At 43.5% G+C, this 26,445-nt stretch overlaps 1 protein-coding gene across 5 annotated transcripts in view; it reads left to right on the top strand.

Moving 5' to 3' along the window:
• ARHGAP26 (Rho GTPase activating protein 26) overlaps positions 1-25,641 on the top strand; it is a 437,763-nt gene extending 412,122 nt beyond the window's left edge. For 2 of the 5 annotated variants that reach the window (XM_080803878.1, XM_080803880.1), the window contains exons 21-23: positions 9,654-9,764; positions 15,559-15,650; positions 24,816-25,641. In XM_080803878.1, coding sequence (XP_080660004.1) covers positions 9,654-9,764; positions 15,559-15,650; positions 24,816-24,904 — 292 coding nt within the window. In that variant the 3' untranslated portion in view covers positions 24,905-25,641. Of the gene's footprint in view, positions 1-9,653; positions 9,930-15,558; positions 15,651-24,815 lie in introns of all 5 variants that reach the window. The other 3 variants (XM_080803876.1, XM_080803879.1, XM_080803877.1) reach the window with 2 other exon arrangements.
• Positions 25,642-26,445: the final 804 nt, after the last annotated feature.

Below are 26,445 nucleotides of genomic sequence, written 5' to 3'. Positions count from 1 at the left end.
GAAATATTTCAGCCTTTTTATTCAGGGAATCTCCTTTCCCTAGGCTTTACTTTTAAGCTGAAGTGTCCTGGGCCACCACTGCTAATTTTAGATACTCCTTTGTTTTCAGCAGTGGACACTGAGATTCTTAGTAAATCCTTCTCCCTCCTCTTCCTCCCCCTTGTCCAAACAGGAAATATTCCCTGCAAGCAGACCTTATAGAAAAGTATGCCAGATGGCCAGTGACTTACAGCCCGTGTTGTTAACATCTTGTCTAGCTTACTCAAATGTGACATTGGAACTGTCCTATTTGACTTCCCCATGCTCGGGAGAAAGGAAGACACCGTTGATTTACTGTAATAACTTTACCAAAATAAAAATGTCTCTCGAGGACCCAACATCATTTCTCAGTGAGGAGAGCAGGATGGGAAAATTAGTTCTTGTATATGGAAGGTACTCAGTAAATATTTGTTGATTGTATTTGACTGAAAAGAGAAGAGAAACAGCACGAACAGTTGGGAGCTGCCAATTGTGTTACGCAACCCATACTACAGACTGGTGCAAGAAAGGTGGAACTGTCACTTTGGCTCTATTAAACATCCCTCCTCCAGAGAATAAAAGTAGCCACTTGTATGATTAGGGAGATTGCTTTTACTAGTGACATTTATTTTTTGGTTATAAACATAACAGATTAACTATAGGAAATGTGGAAGAGAGTTTAAAGCACAAAAAATAAAAATTACTTTTACTGTCGTCATCCAGAGAATGCCGTTAATATGTTGATCTACTTACTGTCTATCGGTATGTTTTAAGATAGGTTTGCCCATGTTTTTTATTATACAAAAGGGCATGAAATATGAATGTACAGTTTAAGAAGTTATCATTTAACAAACACCCACCTGATTACACATAGGTTAAGAAGTACAATCCTGCCAAGACCCCAGAAGTGTCTGCATCTCTTGCTTTCTCCTTCCCTCTCTTAGTCCTCTCCCCCCAACAAAAGGAATCACTGATTGGATATTTACAGTAATCACTTCCATGTTCTTATTTGCATTTTTGTCTCTTAAATACAGATCATTGTTATGTCCAGTAGTTATGTTCAATAGAGTCAATACAAATATTGAATGAGCAAATACTGAACCACTGCTCCTAGGGGAAGTACAGGGTTATGCTCCTGAGAGTCTCTGGCTTTACCACATTTCTTTTTTAAAAAGATTTTATTTATTTATTTGACAGAGAGATACACAGCTAGAGAAGGAACACAAGCAGGGGGAGTGGAAGAGGGAGAAGCAGGCTTCCCGCTGAGCAGGGAGTCCAATGTGAGCAAGGAGTCCAATGCGGGACGCGATCCCAGGACTCTGGGATCCTGACCCGAGCCAAAGGCAGATGCTTAATGACTGAGGCACCCAGGCACCCCTTTACCACATTTTTGTCAGCTGATCTGTGTACGGTGTCTAATATTGTTGATTCATTACCATTGAAGGCATGGCCAACAACACAGTAAGTCATACCTGAACAAATCTTACTGAACACATGTTTCCTACATAAGGCACATCCGTGCCTTCTTGTACTTAGAAGCTCTGGAGAACTGAAACAACAATCCCTTCGTGCCGCCTCGGCTGGCATTGTGCACATTGGGTGCTTTAGAGGGACTCGGGTGTTGCATTGCTTTGCGGGTGGGTGTCGACGAGGGACCATGAAAGCATCATGAGTATTGATTCTGACGTTACAAATAGACTGTAGCCAGTAAATGAATTCACAAACACAGCATCTGCAAATAATAAGGATCACCTGTATGCATCCTTAAAACACAATTTTTTGTTTTCTTATGTCTGGCTTCCTTTGTTCAGTGGTTTTCAGAGTCCTTCATTCATTTTTTAAAATTAGTCATTAGTTTATTTATTTTCATTATGGTAGAGTGTACTATTGTATTAATATACTAAAAGTCATTCTCCATTCTTCTTTTGCTGAACTTCCGGCTTTCTTGTTCTTGCTTTTACAAATAATTTGCTGTGCACATTCTTATGCATCTCTTCTGAGGCACACATGCATGCCATGCTGGAGGGAGTATGTCTGGGAATGGAACTGCTGGATCAGAGAGGATGATCACTTCACCTTCGCCAGATGAAGCCAAACTGTCCAGAGTGGGTGTGGCAGTCTCCATCCCTCCTCCAGTAAAATAGTAGAGCTCTGACATTCCACATGTTGCAACCACGTGGTGTTTTCAGCATTTGGTGTTAGCTGTTTAGTCACTCTGGTATGTGTGAAAAACTACCTCATTATGGTTTAAATCTACATTTCTTGGACTAAGGTTAAGCTTTTTTTTTTTTTTTTTTTTTTTTTGCGTTTTCTCTCTCTCTTTTTTAAAGATTTTATTTATTTGTCAGAGAGAGAGAGCGTGAGAGAGAATACACGAGTGCACACAGAAGCAGGGGGAGCGGCAGGCAGAGGGAGAAGCAGGCGCAGGCTCCCCACTGAACAAGGAGCCTGATGTAGGTGGGACTTGATCCCAGAATCCTGGGATCATGACCTGAGCCAAAGACAGGTGCTTAACCAACTCACCCACCCAGGCATCTGGATGCATTTTCTCTTCTTAAGTCCCTGTTCAAGTTGCTTGCCATCTCCTCCTTGGTTGTCTGTCTGTTTCTTACTGATCAGTAGGAACTCTTTGTTGAGTCTGGTTATAAGCCCTTTGTTTATTTATATGTTGTAAGCTGCCTTTTTACTCTCTTTTAATGTTGTCTTTTGATAAATACAAATTCTTAATTTTAATGTAGTTGAGTATATCTGTATTATCCTTATGATTACTGCTTTATAGGCTCTGTTGGATATGTTCCAACCTCAAGTTCCCAGAGTTATTCTCTTCTAAAACCTTTATTGTTTGCCTTCAGCATTTGGATCTGTAATCCACCTGGAAATCGTATAATAGGTATGATATGAAGGACAGATCAAGTGTTACTTTTACCATACAGATATCCAATTATCCTAGCATCGTTTATAGAAGAGTGCTTTCCACTATTACAAAATAATATAGCCTCATGATAAAAACATTAAAACAGTATAAATAAAATTAAAAAGTGAATGTTAAATCCATGCCACCTAGTTCCCCGCTCTCAATCCCCTGAGGTGTAGTTAGAGTTTCCTCCTTGCAGATGTATTTTAAGAATAATGTTTAAATATCCCTAGCATTAGAATGGTGACCTTAAGTTACGCCTCAGGACAGTAGTAAGATTGAACCTGGCAGCACTATTGCTTTCCTTCTCTTTTTAAATTACAGTGACTGCATTTGCTTTTGCCATGTCTTCATTATAGAGGGAATGACAATTGTACTGCACTCAATTTAAGATAGTAAGGAAGTTTGGTGATTTCTCAGCAACTGTTCAAATCTTTGAAACAGCAAGTGTGAACATATGCATTCTCTGTAGTGACCCAAAATGCTTCAGCCTTTCTTTACAAATAACTTCAATAAATAAACAATAAACTGTGAAATTTTTTCAGTTGAAAGAGAGTAAATACATAAAAACCAATTCTCATGTACCTAGAGTGTGGCATTGAAAAAGCCTGAGGGACTACCCTCAGATTTAACAGAAAAGAATACTCTGCTTATTCAGTATTTTGCACCATGAAGCACAGTGGAGGCATTTGGCCCTCTTACCCTCGCTGGTCCTTTCCGTTAAGGTTTTTTCCCCTGCACACTGAGCAACTGAACTGGAACTGTTGTCCAGTCATCTTTACTTCCAATCCAGAGTTTTCCCTTCTGCCTCCCATTTCTGCATTATTATACATGAAAAGTTTCAAATTACTGACTTGGAGAACCTTAAGGATGACAGATGCTCTATTCTAAGATTTTGAATTTTGTTTAAATCATGGAATTATTTGCCATTCCCAGCATACTCCATCCGAGTTTAAAATTTGTTTGAAATTTATACTTCAGAAAGGAAAGGGAACTACTACACTCTAGATAAATTGAACTATTTTAAAAGCAAATCACTTAAAAACTGTCTTAAAAGTGATTGCCTATAATTTCTAAGGCCTTAAGGGGATTTTACCATTTTGTCTCATTAAAATAAGAATCAGGACTGTCATTGACAGGATGAAAATGCACATTAAAATAGATAATACATTAGGATAAAAATGCACATTAAGATATATTAGGCAGTATATTAGATGAGGGGAAGAATCTGTAAATACTATGCATACTGGTAAAAGTCAAAAGAACACAGAATGATACAGCTCAGGGGCATGTGTGTTTTCCCTCTAGTTAGACTGTGAAGCACATACTGAAAATTCACTAGTTTGGGACACATATAGGATTTCTGTGTTGACTCAGCTTCAGCAGACACCATGTGAAGAATATGTGGTCAGTTTTTTAACAAATTAAAATCATTTTTTGTGTCATTTGCTCGGATTCACCAATATCCATTTTATCAGTTTTCCTTTTGGCCCTCTTTCCTTGACTGAGGTTTGATATCCCTTCTTTTTAAGGGTGCCTTAAAACAAGATATAAAGGGATATTTTCCAAAGAAGAAGAATTCACTGATTTGGGATTAGATTTAATGGGACATTATTGGTTTTCATGGAATTTTCTCTGATCTCTCATAGGAGGAAAGAGCAGGAGGTGGGGGAAAAGACAAGCATCCCCCTTGGATTTAATAGCACCTTCCTATTCTGTACTTAATTGGGAAGAGAAGACTGATGGTACATTAAGGTCAGCCCTGGGCTAGTGATCTCACAGGCCTCGCCCAGGCCCAACATATGTGACTGGGAACCTGGGCTGTAGATCACAGTCCAGTGCCTGGCAGAGAGGAGCAAATGCTAGTTTTTTGACTTCTCCATAGTACACACCTGGCAGAAGACTATCCGGACACTCTTCTATACCTTATCCCTCCTAGTTCGTCCTATCTTTAAGAGTCCGGGAATAGACTAACCATCTGTCACTCCCACTTTCCCTTGGGTCAGCCACACCATTTGACAAGGACTCTAACTCTCCAGGTTTACATTGTCTTCTCTGTCTACCTGCTTGTGTCCTTCCCTATACTACCTTCTTGGCAGAATGCCCTTTGGAAAATTAAACATTGCTTCCAGATGGAAACAGAACAAGAGAAGGGAATTGTATTCATTTTTACATCAATAGAAGTGCTCGGAAAGAGTAGAGCCCAATGGGAAAAAAAAAAAGAAAAGAAAAAAGAAGTCTATTTTTTTTTTTTAGTGATGCCTCCTGCTGCTCGGGTGACGATGAGAGGGAAGGGACAGCCTCCAGAAATTGTTGGTGGGAATGCAGTTCAGGAGAACCATTCTGCAAAGCTATTTGCTAGGATGTATCAATACCCTTAAAAAGGACTCCTAGCCTTTGACCCACTAATTTAACTTCCAGGAATTTATGCTAAGGAAACAAGTACATTCAGTGATCCTCAACAAGGATGCAAGTTGCACCACTCTTTATGATAGCTAAAGGGACATAATAATCTGAATATACACAGTAAGAGAAAGGTTGCATAAATCGGGGTATATACCATATCATAAAATACCTCTTTAGCCATTTTAAGAATGTGATAGCAAAGGCTATTTAATGATATTAAAAAATGCTTTAATAAGTGGAAGAAAAAAACAGGCTACTATGTAGTTTTATTCCTCCTAAAATGAGAAGATATGCCAAGATATTAATAATGATTATCAGTGGTTATAAATTATGATTATATTGCTTTTTCTTGCTTTTTGGTATTTTCTAGTTTTCTACAAGGCCATCTATAATTTTGAGTATCAGAATCTTCAAAGATTAGCTTTCTTCTTAATGGTCAGCTTACTGCTCATCTTGCACCTGGTTTTAAAAGCCATAGAGTGGAGACTAGCCTGGGTCTGCCACATGCATGATGAGATTGGGAGCCTGCTGGGGCAGCACTGTCCATAGTAAGGCAGGCATGCCCTGGCTGGTATACCAGACGTTCCATCATTCAAGTGAGTCACCACAGAAGGGTGTCAAGCTGATGATAATGCCACACACTGTACTTGAACTATTGGCCACAACCCAACATGCTGCCAGGCCTTTGAGCCTTATCTTCCTACACCATTCTTTCTTCACTGTCCAGAGAATGTCAACAGGACTGACTGGGACTGTATGACTCCTTTTGAGGACACTGTGGACCAGCAGACTAAACTATTATAAGCCTTCCAGTTGAATCTAAACTAAAACAGCAAATATTCATTTCATGCTAAAGTTTAAGCTCTCGTTGTTGTTGTTGTAGCTGGGCCTTTAAAGGGGGCGGGGAGGGGGGTAGGGCACGGGCAGAACCCCAGGAATGAAAAATGTGCTGGGGCATTCAGCTCAGATACTCACAGCCTTACTCTGAGGATGGTAGAGAGGCCTTGGGGGTCATCTGCTAAGACTGTAGTTACAAAATTACTTTCTCCTATCCTAACCTCAGTCATTTGTTATCTTTCGCCTCCTTAGGGAAAGTGAGAATTTGATAGCAGCTTCAGAGCCAGTAGCAAACTGACCTTTATTGTTTGTGTGTTTTGTTTTAGGTTTTTTTAAGGGAGAGTTTTTGTTGTTGTTGTCTGCTGTTGTCATTTTTCAGACACTTTGGAACTGAAGGGAAATGAAAGATTATACAGTCTTGGGCCATTAGCATCATCTGTGTGATCTTATTTCCCACCTATATGTTCTCTGAGTTGTATCACAATTAAAATAAAATGTATTCCTTGCTTCTTGGAATAATAGTTATATATTATTGTCATTCTTTTGCTATAGACATCCATCATTAAATAAATAATACACGTTCTATAGTATTGCTGATCATGAGTTTTATTGACATGATTCTGAGCACAAATGAGTAAAAAGCATAATTCCAGCAGTTTAAAAAATCAGAGTACTGTGGAGTGTGCATTTTATTGTTACACTAAAATATAGTCGTCACAAATTTTAAATTGTGGTCATTTTATAGCAAATAAATGTCACTGCTATGAGTAAAACAAGCAAACAAATGAAATTTTATTAGTTGTTAAAAATGACAGTCAGTACTACAATAATTGACATGGAGATTGAAGAGTAAGTTCTTATAATGGTTTCAAATACCTTGGAATTCTAACTGTACCCCCAGATAATTTCAGCCACATACTACTGGCCAAGAACCACTTTGATAGGCATGGATATGAAAAAACATTCAGAGCCCACATTGTATTCATAGAGTATGTCCCCAGCTATGCCTTTAGCCAAAGGCATGATTCTTGTACAAATGAGATTGGAAGCTGGAGGTGTTTTGTACTTATAAAAGCCAATAAAAAGAAAAAAAGAATACAAACAAACAAAAAGTCCTAAGGACTTTTAAATTGTCGTGTGCTGACCACTGACCAGAGGAGCAGATGAGTTCAGGCCTCTTGGCCTGGGCTGCTTGCTCTCTTGAACTTGCAAATTTTCCCTGGTCAGAGTTCGGGTTCCTGGGCTGGATTGCAGTTTGGAAGTCATGGCCAGGCCTTGCCTGCTAGGTCATTATTGAGAAGGGAGTGTTGTGGGGAGAGGCCTGAGAAAGCAAGGTCTTGCTCACCAGCAGCAGTTATAGAAGAAAGTGAGGACTGCACAGTTAAAATGAGGCAGCACTCTCTCTCAGGACTCGAGACAGAGTCAAGCAGGAGCAGGTATTCAACTAATAAGAGAGAAACTTATCCCTCAGCTGCCAAATCTTACTGTCTTATGTTATAGTTGTTTTTTGGTCAGTCCGATCTTGTTAAACAGATTGGGAACTCTTGAGGTTAGGGACCTTGGCAAATGCTAAATTGTTTTCCATTTATTGTGTTTGAACATATTGTATGCTCAGTAGCTTTTTGCTGGATTATTTGAGAAAAAGAGAAAAAATCCATATTTTTAGAGTTTAATCTCTTATATTATATGAATTCCATCTGCTTTGTGAATCTACCAGACAGAGGATTGGAGGCAGGATTGGGGAATTTACAATGTGTTGAGTCTTACTGAATCTGTCTGTTGCTACATTCCCATTTTCCTTTGCAAATGTGGCAGGGATCTAAAGGAAACTCGTAAATCAGTGGTTAAGAAGGCTTCTAGTGCTGTGACCGGGGCTATAAGGAAGCTTGGCACAGCATAAAGGAATAGAGCCAGTCCTGCTACCCTAGAGATAGGACACTGTGGTGACCAGAGCCCAGGGCTGAGGACCAGGGGAACGGGCTCTGAACCTCGGCCCTGTCACTTAGAGGCAAGCCTCAAATTGGCCCCAAGTTTCCACATTTGTTTTGTGTGTCTTGGCTTGTTGGGAAAGTTAAATGAGATTTATTAATTTACTCAGTAATTATTTCTTGAATACTTACAGGCACTATTTTAGGCATTGGAGATAGATCAGTAAACAAAGTGGATAAAAATCGTTGCCCTTATAGAATTTATGTTCTAGAAATATAATGTACATAATGGCATTAAATAAGTGTTTCATTCATTTAGTCTGTGGATTTCTGGTGAACTCATGTGATAGGTTTTTACTATATATTTCCATGAGAATGTATGTTACAACCATAGGTAATTAGGACCATTATTGGGTCTCGTGTCTGAATTGAGAATGGCCCATTAAGTAGAACATTTATGCATTCTTGCTAAATCCCACTATGTTTAGAACGTCTGTTGCATTGGAATTGGATTGCTGTCATTTTCCCCCCGATAAAGTGCTTGGATCAAACATTCCAGCAGTCGGCTGAGGCTCAGGACTGCAGGGGGTGTTGTGGCTGGGTGATTTCCACATTGTTTTCTCAGTCATTGGTCTTCCCACTATCTGTGATTTAATGTGATTTTATGGAGTTGCTAAGATGTTTGTTTGTGTAATTTGTAGAAATAAGTCAAAGGGCTAGCGTGACCAGTTAAAAGTCACAAGCTGTATTTCAGTGAGTAATTTTAACCTTTCCCCTGCAAACTTTTGATCAGCTACCCATCAAAGAACAAAATGACAGATTGAAGATTTCACTTCCTCATTTTTTCATTGCCTTCCCTGTGGGGCTTTTTCTTAGAGCGTCACAATGCCCAAAATCCATGAAAAGAGAAAGGGCAGCCCTGGAAAGCAAACCTCAGGGGAACCGCAATGCTGCGGGTAATGTGTGCCCTCTCCTGAGAGGTGTGTGTCCAGACCCATCCCTCATCCGCTATCGTATTTCTGATGCACTGCTTCTCTGAGTCTCCAATGGCACACAGCCCGTTTAGTTAAAAATGTAAACAGGAAATTGTTTTCTGGCTGAATGGCCCATGTGGCCCAGAAAAATGGTCATTTTTGCTGAGATCCAATTTTAAAAACACTCACACAGCAGTGGAACCTGAAGGCCTCTTAGAAACTAGCCCTGTTCCACATGGGCTGGTGCTAGGGTATGAGTGGGAGCTCACACACATGGGCCCAGGGCGTCTTCCACCAGTGGGCAAGGCACACCATTGAAAAGCTCCTGTGACCTAGAAAGCAGCTGTTCTGCAGGGCAGAGAGACTCCTTAATACTCCAAGGAATTGCAGAAGAGGCGCTACTTGGAATATACCGAGGTCTGGTCTGGAGAAATGTGACTTGGCACTGACAACACAGCCGGGTTTCAGTGCTCCTCGTCTGCTCCAGATCCCCATCATTTGGTCTCCCATGAACCTCATGCCCCCATTGTGGTTTCCCTCTGTGCTGACGAGTTTTCTGATTGTTCTGTCTTGCAGCCCCCCGAATCCAAGCCCAACTTCACCCCTCTCGCCATCTTGGCCCATGTTCTCGGCGCCATCCAGCCCTATGCCCACCTCATCCACGTCCAGCGACTCATCCCCCATCAGGTCTGTTGCAGGGTTTGTTTGGTTTTCTGTTGCTGCCGTTGCTCTCTCATTGGCTTGGTCCTCTCTTCATGCAGTGTTCAGCCTCCTCGTCAACTTTGTTCCCCGCCATCCAAACCTGCACTTGCTTTTTGACAGGCCAGAAGAAGCAGTTCGTGAAGACTCCAGGTAAAATCATGGATGATGACCGATCTATTCCTGTTTATCCAAAGCCGGTCAGGAACAGTGGGGGTGGCTAGCCTCTGCCCTCCTGTGATTCCAGCCTAAGAGACCGAAGCTGGGAGGGACATGTGCATGAACCAGCATGACATTTTCCACATCTCTCTGAACCCTTCCCCCAATTTCTGAATGAGTCCGTGATGCCTGGAGTTGGGGGAAAGAGTGCCTCCTGGATGGGCCCCTGTTCTCTGAGTCATGGAGCTTTCTCTGTGCTTTGGTGTAAGATAATACCAGAGGGAACAGTGCTGAGACACGTACAGGCCTTTTCTTCCCTCATTTTTATCAAGTAGCATCAGGCAGCATTTATTTGTGGGGTTTGACTGTTGGCCATGAGCATTGACCCCTAGTTGCTAAGACCAGAGTCATGAGAGAGATGGATGTAATGGAATAAAGGATGGAGATGTGAAGCAGTTTCTCTTTAAATCATCATGGCTGCCTCCTTGCCCTCTGTGTGCTCTGATCTCCGATCTCCATGCATCATGGACCCTTAGCACTCATGGGAATAGGCAGCACCTCTTTCTCAGGGTTGATCTAGTTCTTCTCCTCTGGTTTGAGGATGTCTAGACTTAATTCTTTAGAGAAAAGAAGCTATTTAAATTAAAAAAGAATTAATGAATAAAGATTCCCTGCAGAATCTCTCTGCTATATGGATCCTAAGGCTGTGTCTCTCTCAAATTTAGTTTCTGCTTGCAGACAACTAAAATGTAGAGCCCAATTATAAAGCATCATAAGCCCCTGGAGCCTTAACAGTATTTTCTTGTCCATCTTTTTCTCATAGCTGTTTTTTTCCCTGAAGGATGGGTCCAGCAGAGAGGCTTAAATAATTTGTAACATTGAGTCTCACTTTTAAAAAAGAAAACCCATGTTATTTATATATATAGATGTATATATTAGTTTATTCTTCTCCACGAACTTTCCAGTCTATCATTGCATTCTATCATCTTGTGAGAATGAGAGGAGAAATGGCCTGAACTGTCTTACAGAGAAAGAAAACTAAGGCACAGAGAGTTGACTGTAGTCCCACCACTGGATGAAAGCCCATCCAGAATTCAGGATTTCTTGTCCTCAACTCAGCACTCTTTCCTCCAAACATGTAGGTGCCCCCAAACCTAAGGTTCGATGCCACTCCCAGCTGCAGAGCCTGCCCTGCTCTTCCTGGTTTTCTGTCTAGCTTTGCACTGGAAGGTGGGAAAGGTAGCTTTTTCATATACTCTTATCCTCATCCTGGGAATAAAGTTAAAATTCAGACCCTATTTTTCTGACACTCAAGTTATTTCTTCATTATTTCTTAGACATATTCTGGGTGCTTTGGGAGACATTAACTTTCTAGGACATGAGATAGGGCATGGATCTAACCAGAGCAGTTCATTCACTCATTCCCCCACGAAGACCTGAACCACAGCAAACTACAGCCACCTTCCAATATGCGTCACTACTCATAGAAGAGGCTTGGTCATTAGCAGAATGTGTTTCCTTCATTTTGAACAAAGGGAAGTAAAATCTTCAAAACACTGGTCCCTTGAACAGAATGGACTGGGGGGACTCAGAAAGGTAGAATCATTCAGGTAAAAAGCTGAACACATTCTATGCTTTGAGGATGTTCACTTTTTTGTGTCTCTGAGTTTGGGGGCCTGTTGCCTGACCAGTATCTCCATCTCTGTACTCCGTTCCATCACCCAACAAATTTTCAGGGTCTGTTTGTTTGTTTGTTTCTTTCTTTCTTTAGCTACTCCTTTCCATCTCCCAAAGTATTTCATGATTGACAAAGCACGGTGACAATAGGATCTGCTACTGTAGTAGGTCTGGGGTCATGGTTATTCAGAACTGCCCTCTCTGGCCATCATTAAAATAGCACCATTTGGATGATACTATTCCACAACACTTTAGGAATCTGCCATTTTGAAGTAGGAAAAGCAGACTAGGGCTTAGAATCAGCTGTCACAGAGCTAAGTGTGTGTGCCGAGGTGAGCACAGATGGAGACCCTACTGGGAGCTACTTAGCCCATCAGACCTAGCCAACAGAGGGGATTAAAATCCCCTAACTGCCATTGGGGTATGCAGCCAAGAGATGGGGGCATACCTGTTGTTCAGGTCCAATGGGGCCTTTCCCCCAAATCTACTTCAAGAGCTTGAAGCTTCAGATTTCCTTCCCCTGGCAGAGCTTTTAAAAAGTAAATACTCCATAGGACCTAATAAATGGTCCTGTGAACTTCTACATAATGTCTCCTCTGGGAATGACTCCCTCCTCCCTCTTCCAAGCATTTTCAGTGCTTGTTAGTTCAAGCGCAGGAAGGAAGATGACTTTAATAGCACAGCAGAGGAAGGGTCGTAGAAGCATATTCCCTTCACACTTCCCTTTCCTGTTACCCCTAGAGAAGCTCCCAGCCCCTAAACCATAGCTTCCCTTTTGCCCAGTGGTCCCTGGCAGTAGGACCTGAATGATCAAGCTGTTGCATCCTGCCAGTCTGGCTTGCCCCACCTCCCTGTAGTGTCATCTGATGGACAGTGGGTCGTCATTTTGCAAGGTTTGCAAGGGCATTTGAGGGAAGCTCCTCTGAGTGCTTTTCTGGCCTTGTGCCATGCTCAGAGGCGAAAATTAAAAATGAACCAGCAGAAGGTTCCAAACTTATTCATGCCCTTGAAGGCCAGCTGAGGTCTGAAAGGCACTGTTTCAGGAGCAGCTGAAGGCTCCTCAGGCTCTCTGTGTCCAGTGTTGAGATGCACTACAGAGAATGGGGAGCCAGAGAGCCAAGGATGCTTGGTGTGGGGAGTTTTAATTTTTTTTTAAGTCAGAGCCAAAGCTTACGAACACAACCTCTGTGCCAACAGGATCTGTTTTGGTAGGAACCCTACCTAAAGCAAACTACTGGGACTTTTGAGAGTGAATATAACATAGGACCCTGGACCTGTTGGGCTGACAAACTTTTAAAAAAGATAAGACTGTCCCCCAGATAGAATTGCCAGATTTAGCAAATGTTTAGCAAATAAAATGAAAATACAGAATATTCAGTTACATTTGAACGGTAAATAAATGGCAAATGATTTCTCTTACTGTAAGTAGGTCCCATGTAGTATTTGGGACATACTTCTACTACAAAAGCATTTCTTGTTGATCTGAAATTCTAATTTAACTAGGTGTCTTGTACTTTATTTGGCAGCCCTGGTCCTGGGAAACAGGAATAGGAGGTCTCAGGGGAAAAGACCTTCTTGTAGATAGTCAGTCACCTGTTAATCTAAGAAAAAAGCAAGGCCCTTTCCTGATTTTTGTTTTTATTTTTAATGGATTATTTTATTGTCACTTGATTCAATTCCAAAAGCCTAACATTAGTGGAAAATTTACTCCTCTTGAATGATAAACTTGAGCACCTGAGACCGTTCCCTCTGCTTGATTCCTGCCAGATACCCCACTTGGCTTCCCTGGTTTGCCCATTTTGTCCCATTCCTTTTATTTAATGAAGTTAATAATTAACCTCTATGAAAATCCAGCTGGAGGAGGCTTGCCTCAGTAATCTTACCCTCACCTTTGATTTTTCTCGTCCCTGGTCTATGCACTCTACCCACCCTCTGTACACTGTCCTCAGGGGCCAGTGACCAAGGCTAATGTCAGATGGATTCTCCTTCTACCTTCCAAGCTCTCCTTGCATGCCATTATGGGATATGGGCCATTTTATCACTTTTTATAACCAGGCAACTCCTCCTCTTGGCTCCCACTCCCTCAAAAACAAAAGCAAACTATTTTGCCCTCCATGGAAAGTTGCACAATGGATCTTTGGCCCTTCCTGACAATATGCATACTTGGTTCATTTAGATCACAGAATATGCCTCTGGTGCAGAGCTCTATTCTGAGTTTAATGACAATTACCCCAGAAAGAGCTGTTTTGCACTTAAAGCTCAGGAATTTTGATGGCTCTTCTTTCTTTGATTCCCAGTGAGTCCACTTCATTTTCTCCCACTTCCCCAATTTTCTGCCACCTGGCCATCATCTGTTGGCCACTAGAAGACCGGAGAAAAGAATGGTAAACTATGCCCAGCAACAAATTCTAGATAATCATTTATCATGATCATTGTGTACAGCAGAACTTTTAAACTATCTTTCCTTCGGTTTTCATGGAGCCAAGACTAGATCTTCTGATGCCTGGTTCCAGTATAAGTGTCCATCCATCCATCCATGGCTTCTCCTTCCCAAAGAGAAGCTGGATTTGGTGACTCCTAGAAATAACAGTGTCATAATGACCCAAGACCCCTGCCTCTTGTGATTTTATCTGGGCTTACCTAAGACCAGACTTTCCTCACCTAAATCTCATTAGGCTGCTAGAAATCAGTGTGCCAGAGGGCATTTAGCATCACTGGCTCCTAGAGGCTTTCTGCTAGTCAAATGAAGCTAAAGTAAATAATACATCCCTGGAATAATTGTTAAACCCAGAGGACCTACTTGCTCTTTTGTTATTCTGCCCTGAGCTCCTAAAAGTGCTTCTTCAGAGGGAGAAGAGATTACTTTTAGCAAATAAAGAGTCAACTTCTGTTAAATGTTATTTGTCTTATGACCCTTGAGAAGTCCATAGATCATTTAGAACTATTTGGATATCAAAGCAAAAATTGATAGAAGGTAATAGGATTTACCAGTTCTTACAATTTACTCTTTAGAACATGATCAAGTCCAACCTACCACCTGTTTTTTCTAAGTAAAGTTTTGAGGGAACGTAGCCATACAAATTCATTTGCATGTTGTCTACGGCTGTTTGTATGCCACAAGGCAGAGCTGAGTAATTGCAACAGAGTTCTTAGAGCCCACAAAGCCTAGAATACTCACTGCTAGGCCATTTAGCGCAAGAGATTGCGAACCCCTAATCTAGAACAGTGGTTCTTAGCCCTGGTTGCACACTAGAGTCACTTCGAAAGCTTTTCAGAAATTATTTTGATGCACATATATACGTCATGTTCCCCCTCCCTTCTTCCTCCCCACGCTCCCCACACATATTCATGTAAGTGCTCACACACACAACTTGTCTGTTCCCTGCCCTACCCTGGAGGTCGGGGAGTTCCAGCTCTGGAATCCTGCTCCACCAGCCCAATGAGAAATAAGTGACATCTGAGAAAGCGAATGTCAGCCCGTGGCCTAGAGCCGGAACATGGCTGTTAGAATTTCTGCTTTTTGCCTCACTGAGCATTGCCAGTTTTCAACCAGGTCTGTTGTGAGTGCTCTCCAGAGCAACTAGGAAGCTCTTTCCTGCCCAACCTCCCTTTCCCCAAACTACTCCTGCTCCAAGAATGGGTCTCAGCCTGTACTCCCACTGTTCAGGTGTTGTAACTCCTAGGCAGAGTTTCACATGACACAAGGTGACCCCACAAGAAGTGTGGTTTCTCAGGGCTTATGGCTTGTCTCTGAATAATTCTCATTTTTCTCTGGTGACCTTTGCAACTTTTCCACCTCATGTTTTGCCATCTGGCTGCCTTGTCAGGCTGTTGCCGCAAGAGACAACTAGGTGGCTTGCAGGGAAGTGGATGAGAGAGAGATTACATATCTGGGGCTTTCAGAAGGTTTAAAAATACTGCTAAATAAACTCCTGTTTTCACACAGCACACCGTTCCGGAAGGCAAAAGCCTTATATGCCTGCAAAGCTGAACATGACTCAGAGCTCTCGTTCACAGCAGGCACGGTCTTCGACAATGGTGAGTTTCTCATCCCCTTGCAGAGCTGTGGGAGGGGTAGGGGAGCAAAAAAACTCCCTGCAGTCTTCAAAGTTCCTATGAGGAAAAAAAAATACAGTCTCTCTTGAATGGGTAAGACTGACAAGAAGTGTGGTAGGGCTGGAGGGGGGGTCTTTCCCCAAAATAGGGGAGTAGCAGTGGGACTTCTAGAGGCACTGTCAACAGTAGGACATGGACGGGACTGGAAGAGATTATGCTGAGTGAAATAAGTCAAGCAGAGAGAGTCAATTATCATATGGTTTCACTTATTTGTGGAAGCATAACAAATAATATGGAGGACAAGGGTAGATGGAGAGGAGAAGGGAGTTGAGGGAAATTGGAAGGGGAGGTGAACCATGAGAGACTATGGACTCTGAAAAACAACCTGAGGGTTTTGAAGGGGCGGGGGGTGGGAGGTTGGGGGAGCCAGGTGGTGGGTATTAAGGAGGGCACGTATTGCATGGAGCACTGGGTGTGGTGCAAAAACAATGAATACTGTTACGCTGAAAAGAAATAAGAAAGAAAGAAAGAAGAGTAGGACAGTGTACAGAAGTCTTCACTTGGATAGATTCAGCCTCATGGAGCTGTATTGGACATGAAAAGGGATTGTGTACCTGGACAGGGCTCTGCTCGGCACCTGGCAGTGGCTTTGAGAATCTGGGAACTGGACAGAGGATAGGAGATAGCAGAGCAGAGAACAGGGATCCTGCAAGTGGCTGGCTCAGGGTGAAGACTGAAGCACACAGGGTCTATGCCTCTTTTCCTCCTGGGTTCAGTGGCATTCACTCTCCATAGCAGGTGAGGCTTATTTCCAGGCTGGCAGGGCACTGGGCAAGCTCGGGGTCAGTGAGCCTCCATGCAACCATGCTTGTCCTCCCCCTGACTGTTGGGAGTGTAGAGTAGACTCCCTCAGGGCCATCTCCCAGCAGACTCCCAGCTGTCCTGCTCAAGTATCCTGTGTGAAAATGGAGTCGTGGCACCCGCATGGTAGAACTGGGAACCAGTCTTACTTGCTGTACCTTTTTCTTGTTTTTTGTTTGTTTTCCTCCCGAAAATAAGGAAAAGGTAGTATTTTTCAAAGTGACTATTGATGTCATAATTTGTCGTAACTTACCATTTACCTAAGAGAAAAATCAGGATTCTGGGAAAAAGCCAGAGTCTTTGTTGTAGCTGAGATTTTTGCCAGATGAAGTTCTTTGGGGTTAATCTTCCTGGGTCCTTGGGTGAAAGGGTCCTTTGTTTTGCTCACAGGAGAAACCCAGAGCTGCTGCCTGATTTCAGGAAGCAGACATTTTCACGGGCTGCCTTCTTGACCTCCGGTGGGGTAGTGGCAGAGTTCCTGAGCAGGGCTGAGTGCCTGTCGCCCAAGCGCTCCCCTTCAGGGCTGAGTGCCCCACTTTATCCTAGGTCACACCTCCTGCCACCTGCTCGAGAACCAGAAATACAGAGCAGCCAAGGCCCCCACCTAGCACTGGAGTGCCTGAGCTCTAGATTCAGGCCACCAAAGTGCAAGTCCAGGCTCGACCACCTGCTTCTGTGTGAACTCCAGCAATGACAAACTCTCTGTGCCTCAGTTCTGTCCCCTGCCACATAAAGATAAGAGGGTTATGAGGGAGAATTGCAGTAGTGCACATCATGTATTTAAGAGCATACTCAACACATTAAGCATTCAGTGTTATTATCATGATGATGATTGCCATCATTATGCCCATCTAAGAGCCTTATGTTCTCATAGCTCACCGTGACCCTTTTATATTTGTCCCTCCTATAACACAGGCCTGGCTCTTGCCTGGTCAGTAGGTACCACACCTTGGCCCTCTGAATCCTGGCTGTCTTTAGCAGCCTCTAAGCAGCCTCTAAGCCAAGACTGTCCTGGGGACAGTCTTGAGTGCACCTCCATGCGAAGGGGCAGCCCCCTGTTTGCCCAGCCCTGCATTCAGCGTTGCAGAGATAATAATTAGGCATGGGGAGACAGGTCACAGAGCACCTGGGGGATTCCTAGGTCACACTAGGACTTTCTGAGCCCGCAGGAGCTGGGGTAAGCCCATGACTGTATGTGGCCTGCTGGGCGTGTGTCCTCTTGTATGGTTCTCTAAGCCCCCAAACACTGTCCTTAAACCTTTGTGCCATTAACTTTCATTTGGGTGCTTTACATATCCAGTGCACAGCCAGCCAGCTGAGCTGCCTCTCCTGTCAGCAGCTGGAGCATTCCGGCCCTGGCAGACCTGAGGTGACATGGGTCCACAGAAGGCTGTCCAGAGCCATGTCACTGACAAGTGTGTTCTGCCTGAATAGGCCCGCGTGGTGGAGTCCCAGCACAGCCCTAACATGACGCAGCGTTCCCAGCAGACAGACCCACGTGGGCTGTATGCAGGCCTTCTGTGTCCTGCCCTGCCAGCAGGGGCAGGCCTTCTGCCTAGAGATGGGCAGAATTTGAGACATTCCCACATTTACAGGTGAATCCAGAACTTAAAGTCTGTCCTCTGAACCCCAGTTCACTGCTCCTGTGGGCCAGGGACTGTCATGTTCCTATCAGCTATTCCCTGTGACTGCACAAAGGACCCCTGATCTTAGGGGCAAACTTGATCTAAACTCTCAAAAGGTATGTGTATGTGTGTGTATCTTGTTTGTGACTCCTTTTTTCAAGGGCAACCCTCTTCCTTTTTTTTTTTTTCCCCAAACAACTTTCTTGAAATACCCACATACCATACAGTTTACCCATTTAAAATGTACAATTCTGTGGTTTTTAGTATATTCAGAGTTGTACAACCATCACTGCTATCTAATTCTAGAATATCTTCATCACCCCCAAAAGTAACCCTGTGCCCCTTAGCAGCCATGCTCCATTTACCCCAGTCCTCCCCGTTTAGCCAGGAAACCACTCCTCTACTTTCTGTCATTATTAATTTGCCTGCCCTGGGTATTTCATATAAATGGACTTACACAGTATGTGGTCTTTGCGACTGGCTCTTTCCACCTAGCATAGTATTTTCAAGGTTCATCCCTGTTGGAGTGTTCATCAGGACTTCTTTCCTTTTTATTGCTGGGTAGTCTTCCCTTGTGTGGATATACCACATTTTATTTATCCACTCATCAGTTAATGGCATTTTGATTATTTCCACTTTTTGGCTGTGAGGAGCAATGCAGCTGTAACCATGCACGTACAGATTTTGTGAGACACCTTTCAGGTCTCTTGGTGATAGACTTGGGCGAGGGCAGAGGTACTACTGGATCCCACAGAAACTCAGTTAAACAGTTGAAGGAGCTGCCAGACTGTTCTATAGAGAGGTTGCTTCATGTCACCTTCCCACCTTTTTAAGTCTCCTTTTTGAAGCAGCTTAAGTAGGTAACCAAAGAGGAAGGAAAAGAAACCTAGGTGATTTTTAACTGCCAAGTCCTTTACTTCCCTACGGGGTGCTCTGCCTAGCATGTCCTGGGACTGCGTGCACCACACAACTTGGTCATCATTGTAAATCCTATAATGATAAAGGAGAGCGGGAAAGAGGTTTGGTTTAATGAGTCAGAGACCTTATCCATGCCTTCCTGTGATCTCTGGGAGTCATGGCAGAGGTCATTGACACCAGCTTGTTTTTAACCAGGAATGCCCTTTCACATTCCCTGAAGAGCAAAAGGCAAAATGAAACCCCAAAGAAAGCACCTCTCAGTGTTGACTGAGCTGCAGTCAAAGAAGGATCTGACAAAATGTGAATCCACTTTTTAAAGATTTACTTATTTATTTATTTTAGAGAGAGAACAAGAGAGCATGCATGATCGGGGGTGGGGGGGAATGGGGACACACAGAGAAAGAGAATCCCAAGCAAGCAGACTCCCCATTGAGCAAGGAGCCTGCTGCCAGGCTTGATCCCAGGACGGACCCTGAGATCACAACATGAAATGAAACCAAAAGTCAGCCAAAAGATGCTGAACTGACTGAGCCATCCAGGCACCCCATGAATACACTTTTTTGTGGTGATTCCTAGAAAATGCTACACATATCCCCATTTCCCCCCTCCCTTCACCTCTGTTGGAGAAATCAGGCATTACGGGAGAAAAAGCTGTTAGCATGTTAGGCAGGGAGATCATTTCCCTTGTTCTCTCCCTTGCTAGTTTGTTTCTGGAGACATCAGGTAAGAGCTGTTTAAGTTGGATGCTCTGTAGCTGTGAGATTAAATCATCAGACCAATAGGAAGAAAGTTTCTTAATGACAGGCTTCGAGAGTTAGAGTTCCTGTGTGTTGTCTTTTTCAGGATCGGGAAGAATGAATAAGGAGGAAGAAGGAGGGGCACCCTGAGGGGAAACTCTGTTATTTCTCAATGATTAATCAACAAGCCTTTGGATTCCAGGGGCCTGTGCTGTGAATCTGAGGTGCCTGCTCAGTCAGCTTTTGGACTTCGTGCAGGGGGGAATGGGTGTGCAATACTCGGAAATAACTCCACTGTCAGCCCTTGCCAGGTTACTAGGAAATAGCCCATTTCACCAGGAGCACCTCAGATAGTAACTGGAAAGAGAAATAAGTTGTGTTCTCAGGAACATTAGTCATTTTATGGCAATATGATTAGTGGTACCTGGAAAATTCACATGGTAGTCACTAAAATTGGGTTCTTGGGATATTTCCCTCAAGATTTGAGGTGGGCTGGATCCATTCATTCCCAGGGTATGGGGTACTGCATGAGTGTAAGATCGGGCTGCCCTGGGTTTCCTTTGCAGATAGAGAACACCCTCCCAGGGGACCATTGAGCTACTCCACCAGTGGGGTTTTGGGGGGAGGTCCTCAGTGAAGTCTTTTGGACTCCACAGCTGTCTCTACTGCCAAATCCAAACACAAACCCAAGCCACCTCCATCTCTTACCCAGGTGTTTCCACCAGCTACCTATATAGTTGTCATGTCAACTCTTATCCCCATAACTCATTCTCTGTGCAGCAGCCAGAGTGATGTTTGGAAATCACACCATGTTATTCTGTTTCACATACTCCTGGCCTCTTGTTCCTCCCACAGTTATTGGTGGGTGCCTCCACAAACCAGCTCCTAACCTCCGGCCCTTCCCTTCCTCACTCAATACACTGCAGCCTCACAGGCCTTCCTGTGTTCTCAGTTACAATCAGCAAACTATGACCTGTCAAATCCACCTCACTGACTGTTTTTGTAAATGAAATTTTATTGGAGCTTAGCTACCCATGCCTCTTTGTCTACATATTACCTATAGAGCTACAATGGCACAGTTGAGTAGAGACACACATTTACAATCTGGCTCTTTGAGAAAAATTTGCAGACCACTTGTCTGAAATCATACCAGGCATTCTGCCACCTTAGGATCTTTGCACTTGCATTATCTGCTGCCTGGCTAGCTCCTTTAGATCCTTTAGGTTTTAGCTTTTTTGAGCTCCTCTCCCTACCTGCATCCCTATCCCACTCTCTCTCTCTTCCCTCATCACTCCCTAAAATTATGTGCTTCTTTATTAATATATTGCCTTGATCCAAGAGCAGAATCCTTCTGCTTGCTCAGTACTGTGTCCAGGGTTCCCTAGCACAGTGTCTGGCACAGGGTAAGTGCTTAATAAATGCTTGTTAAATGAGTAAATGTATTCAGCTCCACAAGGGTTTTTGCCTCTTCCAGCCAGTGCTGCTTCCTTTTGGAGCAGTCAGCCATTAGAGATCCTAGCCACCTGCTTGCTGCTTGTCCACAGTGAGAGAAGGAAAGGAGAGAGCGTGAGTTGTGTGTGCAGGGGTGTAGGGAAGTGTGTATGGCTGGAGCTGAGAGAAAGTGGTTGGCAGAAAGCACATCCATGTCAGCAGCAGCTTGTATTAGATGCTTGCTGGGCTGGAGAGCTGCCTGGGCAACTCACAGAAACACTCCGTGTGTTTATATAGTACATTGGACATTGGTGCAATTCAGAAAGTTGGACATTGGCTCAGTTGAGCTCAATCAGTACTAATGAGCATCACTGACGTCCAAAGCACTGGGCTAGGCAAAAGCTATAGTGGTTAGACCACAGCCTTTTTGGTCAGATGCCCTGGGTTCAGATCCACCTCCATCCCCTGTCAGCTGTGTAATATTGGGCAAGATGCTTAAACTCTCTGAGCCTCAGTTTCTCATCAGTAAAATGAGGATAATAGCAGAATCAACTCCAGAGTCATTCTGAAGATGAAAGGAGTTGGTGCAGGCAAAGCATTAGCAAAAAGCCACCACTTGGCATGTACATACATATGTATATGTGCATTCTTAGTATGTGCATATGTATAATTCTTATCCCCAAAGATCACGTTCTCTGGTTAAATATAGGTGCAGTGGTTTGTAAAAGGGCATGGTCTCTGGAGTCAAACAAGCTGGGTTCAAACACTAGTTCTACCATTGTGATCCTGCTGCACAAATTAATTTACGTTTCTGAGCCTAATTTTCTCATCTGTAAAGTACAGATAGTAAAATAACAAGCTAGGATCTTTAGGATCAGATAAACTGATGTATGTCTAAAGCTCTCAGTCCATTGGCTCCTTCCCAGGCACTGTCTGTTAGCTTCTGTCATAATTCACCAGGCAGAGGGGAGTCACTGGGTGAGACAGTACAGAATAAGTGTCCTTTAAAAAAGGGGGAAGCAAAGCTTAACACATTTAAACAGTGTTAATAGGACCCATGAACAATGTACAGAATGCACTGTGAACATTCCAGGAGTTTGGAGAAAAGAGGGAACAGGTAGACCAGAATCCATGCCAGTATTTATGAAGGAAGTAGGGCTTCAGCTGAGCCATGAAGTGGGAGGACAGGAAACAGAAGACAACAGAAGCTGGGAGGACATCTGATGTTGCCTCCCTCCTCTAGCAGTGAATGAGAATTTGCATTTTCTTATTACCACCCTTGTTACAGAGGCATTTTGGCACAGAAAAGTCATAACCCTTACCTTTCTTTGGATGAGTTAAAAAGACAGATCCCTGGGCCTCCCTCCTGGAGATTGTGTTTTAACTGGTATGCCTTAGGGTCCAAGACTGCAGTTTTAATAACCATCTAGGTGATTTGGGTGGTCTGCTACCATGCCTTGATGAACCCAGCTTGAAGACCCCCATGAATCCCAGTCTAACCTGAGGGCTGCACTGTCCCCTGCCATCTCCTGTGCCACAGCTCCTGTTCTTCAATATGGAGGGCCTCCTTTATCCCTTCTCACTCTTCCCTTACTCTGCAAATTCCATTTTTAATGTTTGTAGACATTACTACCTCAACACCTGAGATGTGTTTGAACAGCTGGCCAGGAAGGGAGAATGTCTGAAAGTGAGGGACTCCGTTTATCTGGTGGAGTAACAATTCAACTAGGAGCTCTGCTGTAAAGTGGAAGGGGTCTTTTTTTGTTGTTTTTATTTTGTTTGGTTGGTTGGTTATTCTTTCTAGGCCTTTTATTTGGGGGAGTGAGTTTGTTTGTTGTGTTTGTTTTGGCTCTGAGCATTTGAGGTTCCCCAAAGCTGGGGTGGGTATTGAGACCAGGCCATTACTGGGAGAGAGCCTTGTTGACCAGTCCAAGTGACTGGTGAAATGATGCAGGATCCCTTATTGACTAGCCCAGCTATGTCGTGGCTCTCTGCTGAGTGCTTTCTCCATGCTGGCCTCTGGAACTTCACAAGAACTCACTGACAGAGTACCAGTTTATAGGTGCAGAAATTAAGTGATCTTAACATTGTGAGCTGGGTGGCTGGGCAGAAGGCGGTGGTGTTTGGGTGCTAGTATCTTAGAGGCAGGTTGAGAGTTTCATCATTGGAGAGGACGGATTGCTTTTAAGTTGTGTTGTGTTCTTCCGTGGCACTTCTCTTCCAGACTCCTCCTTGTGTGGGCGTCATGAATCCGAAGTACCCTTACTATTTTTGGTTTATTCATGAAGCCTAGTGATACAAAATTATGCAAGCATTGTGGAGGCCAACTAATAGATGTTTGAGCTTGTCTTTTCCTGAAGAAGCTTTCAAGATTACATTGACGTTGATCTCCTATAAGCCTCAATGTGTGTCCTTTTGCTACTCCCCCATTGCTTCCTTTTGTTTCTGTTCTTGCTTCTTTCCCTAAAAACTGAAACTAGAGTTATATAGTAGCAGTGGGGGCGGAAATGCTTTTCTAAAACAAGCTCAGGAAGTCACTTAATTAGCCTAGGAAGGGAATAAGAGAAAATTCATTCTTTCCAAAAAATCTCAGAAAATTGGACTTTTCTTAACACACTAAGAGCAAATACATTGCCGTTCCCATTAAGAGTGATTTATATATTCCTAGTTTAGAAGCATGAATATCCACCCCCCCCCTCCACATTTCCAGGTCCCATGATTCCTTCTCTTTTTCTCCTGCTATTGAACTTTGCAGACTCAGCTGGATTTTATATAATCTTTACAATATCACTAATTTCCATGAAGATGGATTGTGATAGCACAGAAATGAGTGTATTTTTTTTTTTTTGGATATTGAAAAATCAAAGAACTGGAGATTTTGAAAGTTGCAAGAGAGAGAGGAAGAAGACAGCTTTCAGTATCGTATGTAGGAGGGAGGAAAATTCTAGAGAACAGCAAAGAAAACTAAGGGTATGGGTGGAACAGAGAGGGGGCTGTTCAAAGGCTATGCAAAAATACCAAACAGAATTTGCAGGGAGGTTGGAAGCAGAGGGTAAAGATTTAAAAGAAAGTGAAATGCATAATTAGATCAGTAAAATGCTTACGAGATATCTTTAAAGACTAGTTCTTAGCATTCCTCCAAGGCACTCCACTGGCTACAAAGGCAGTCCTGGGTAGGTGGATGGGTTGGGTGGATGGATGGATAGATGGATGGATGGTTAGATAAATTTATGGTTGGAGCACTGTGACTGACTTCTAACCTAAAAAAGTAGGGATTTGTCACCTCTTTCTGGTTTAAACCAGCAACTTCAGAAAGTCTAGGAAACTCCTAAAATTCTATGTAAAATTTGGAACGTCTTTGTTTCCTTTTCTGTTACAAAGAACATTTGGAGTAACCTTTATTGAAAAGCTTATGTCCCACAAAAAGTTAAGAACCCCTGGTTTAAACAAGTCCTGGAAATGTGACATATAACAAGCGATTGCACTCATTTGTTCTCATGTGCACACACATCCATCACCTGCCCTACCTGTAACATCTTCTCTTCTCGCTCTCTCTCTCCCCTCTTCTGGTACAGTTCATCCATCTCAGGAGCCTGGCTGGTTGGAGGGGACTCTCGACGGAAAGACTGGCCTCATACCTGAGAACTACGTGGAGTTCCTCTAACTGGGGACCCCAGCAGACCTGCTGAGCTTTCCATGGTGTCCATGACAGCTGCTGATTCCAGTGTCGTAGGCCATTTCTCTTTGCCACTGAGAAATGCGGGGTGACTGACTCTGTTACCACCTGTCAACACGAATGTTTCTATGAACTCTGGTGTCACCCATCCCCATGATCATGTCAGCTGGCATGTGGTGATGCTGCATGGAACAGAAGTAAATCAGCAGTGGAGGCCATTTGATTTCGATAATCAAGAGAAAGGCTTGCGAAGTCGTTCCTCTCATTTAGCTCCCTAAATAGGGAGCATTCATTTTGTTTCAATAGTCACCCAAATCCAAAAAAGGAAGTAAGAAAGATGTATGTAGTCCTCAAGAGCATGCAATGTAGCTAAGTCTAATAGGGCTGGGCATTGGCTCTGAGGCCAGGCTGGGCCTGTTGCTTCTGTTTACAGTAGACACTCTCTCTACTCCACCTCTAAATACTTGAGACCCACAGTGCTACAGGCAGCTGGGTCTGTCTGGTTGCATGCAGGAGGGAGAGGGGTTACAGCACTGTTTACATAAGATGCAATCTCTCACCATCTCCAAGCCGCCTTGGCCAAACATCAGCAGAATTCAGCTCAGTCCTCTTGTGCAAGGGAACACCCCCCCCATGTTCCCCCTCCCAAGCTAGGAACTTCTCTGCCACGGAGAGCTGCCATCACCTTGTAACCATGGCAACCCAACCTACTCTGAAACCAAACCAAAAAAAAAAAAAAGAAAAATCACTCTTTTTGCATGACATATTTTTTCTTCCCCCTTTTTGGTCATTTTGTGAATGATTTGCCAACCACCTGAAGCAGAAGGTCAAGGAATTAGAGTGGTCTGCTTGGGGCAGACAGAATAGCAGCTGGGAACTCTTCCCTTTCTGGTGAATTTTAGCAGCATCAGGATATATTTGGAACAAACTCTAGTAACCTCTTGAGATTAAATTACATACAGGCTTAATACTTCTGCTCTTCCATGCAACTAGTGTTTGCTTTCTAGGGGGGCAATGTGCTGCCTCCTCATGGGTGACATCCTCTCCTCCCCTCTACTTGTTCACTCATGGTCTCCCATTCCGTGTCCCTTCTCCTGCCCTTGATTGCCTCTAGCCCCTCACTTACGTTGGTGGTGCCCTGGGCTGCTGAGCACTGGTGCCCTGGCAGCTTTCAAGGATGATTCCCAGGCTAACTGTATGGCCTGTAGTTTTAAAGGACATATATGTTCACTGCCACTCAGAAAAAGGGAATTGTTTCTCAGGCTTTTGAGGCACAAGACTAATATTGTAAGCCATTTTGATCCAGGAGAACACCAAAAGGTTGGGGCTTGGAAGGTGGCATGGGTACCTTCTAAGAAAGAGAATTTCCTGGTCCAGAAGGGGCTGGGTCTTGTGCAAGACTGCCAGGAGTGGGGAAGTTGGGTCTGGACATATCACATTCACTTGGCCTTCAAAGGAACAGAGTTCCCAGCATCTTCCACTTTAGAATGTCTTTGCAAGAGTGCCTCTGGGCAGACAGACTCCAAACT

The sequence above is a fragment of the Martes martes genome, assembly GCF_963455335.1.
Source record: "Martes martes genome assembly, chromosome: 5".
Classification (NCBI taxonomy): Eukaryota; Metazoa; Chordata; class Mammalia; order Carnivora; family Mustelidae; genus Martes; species Martes martes.
Note: the sequence above shows the minus strand (reverse complement) of the source record. Positions and strands in the feature narration are given on the sequence as shown.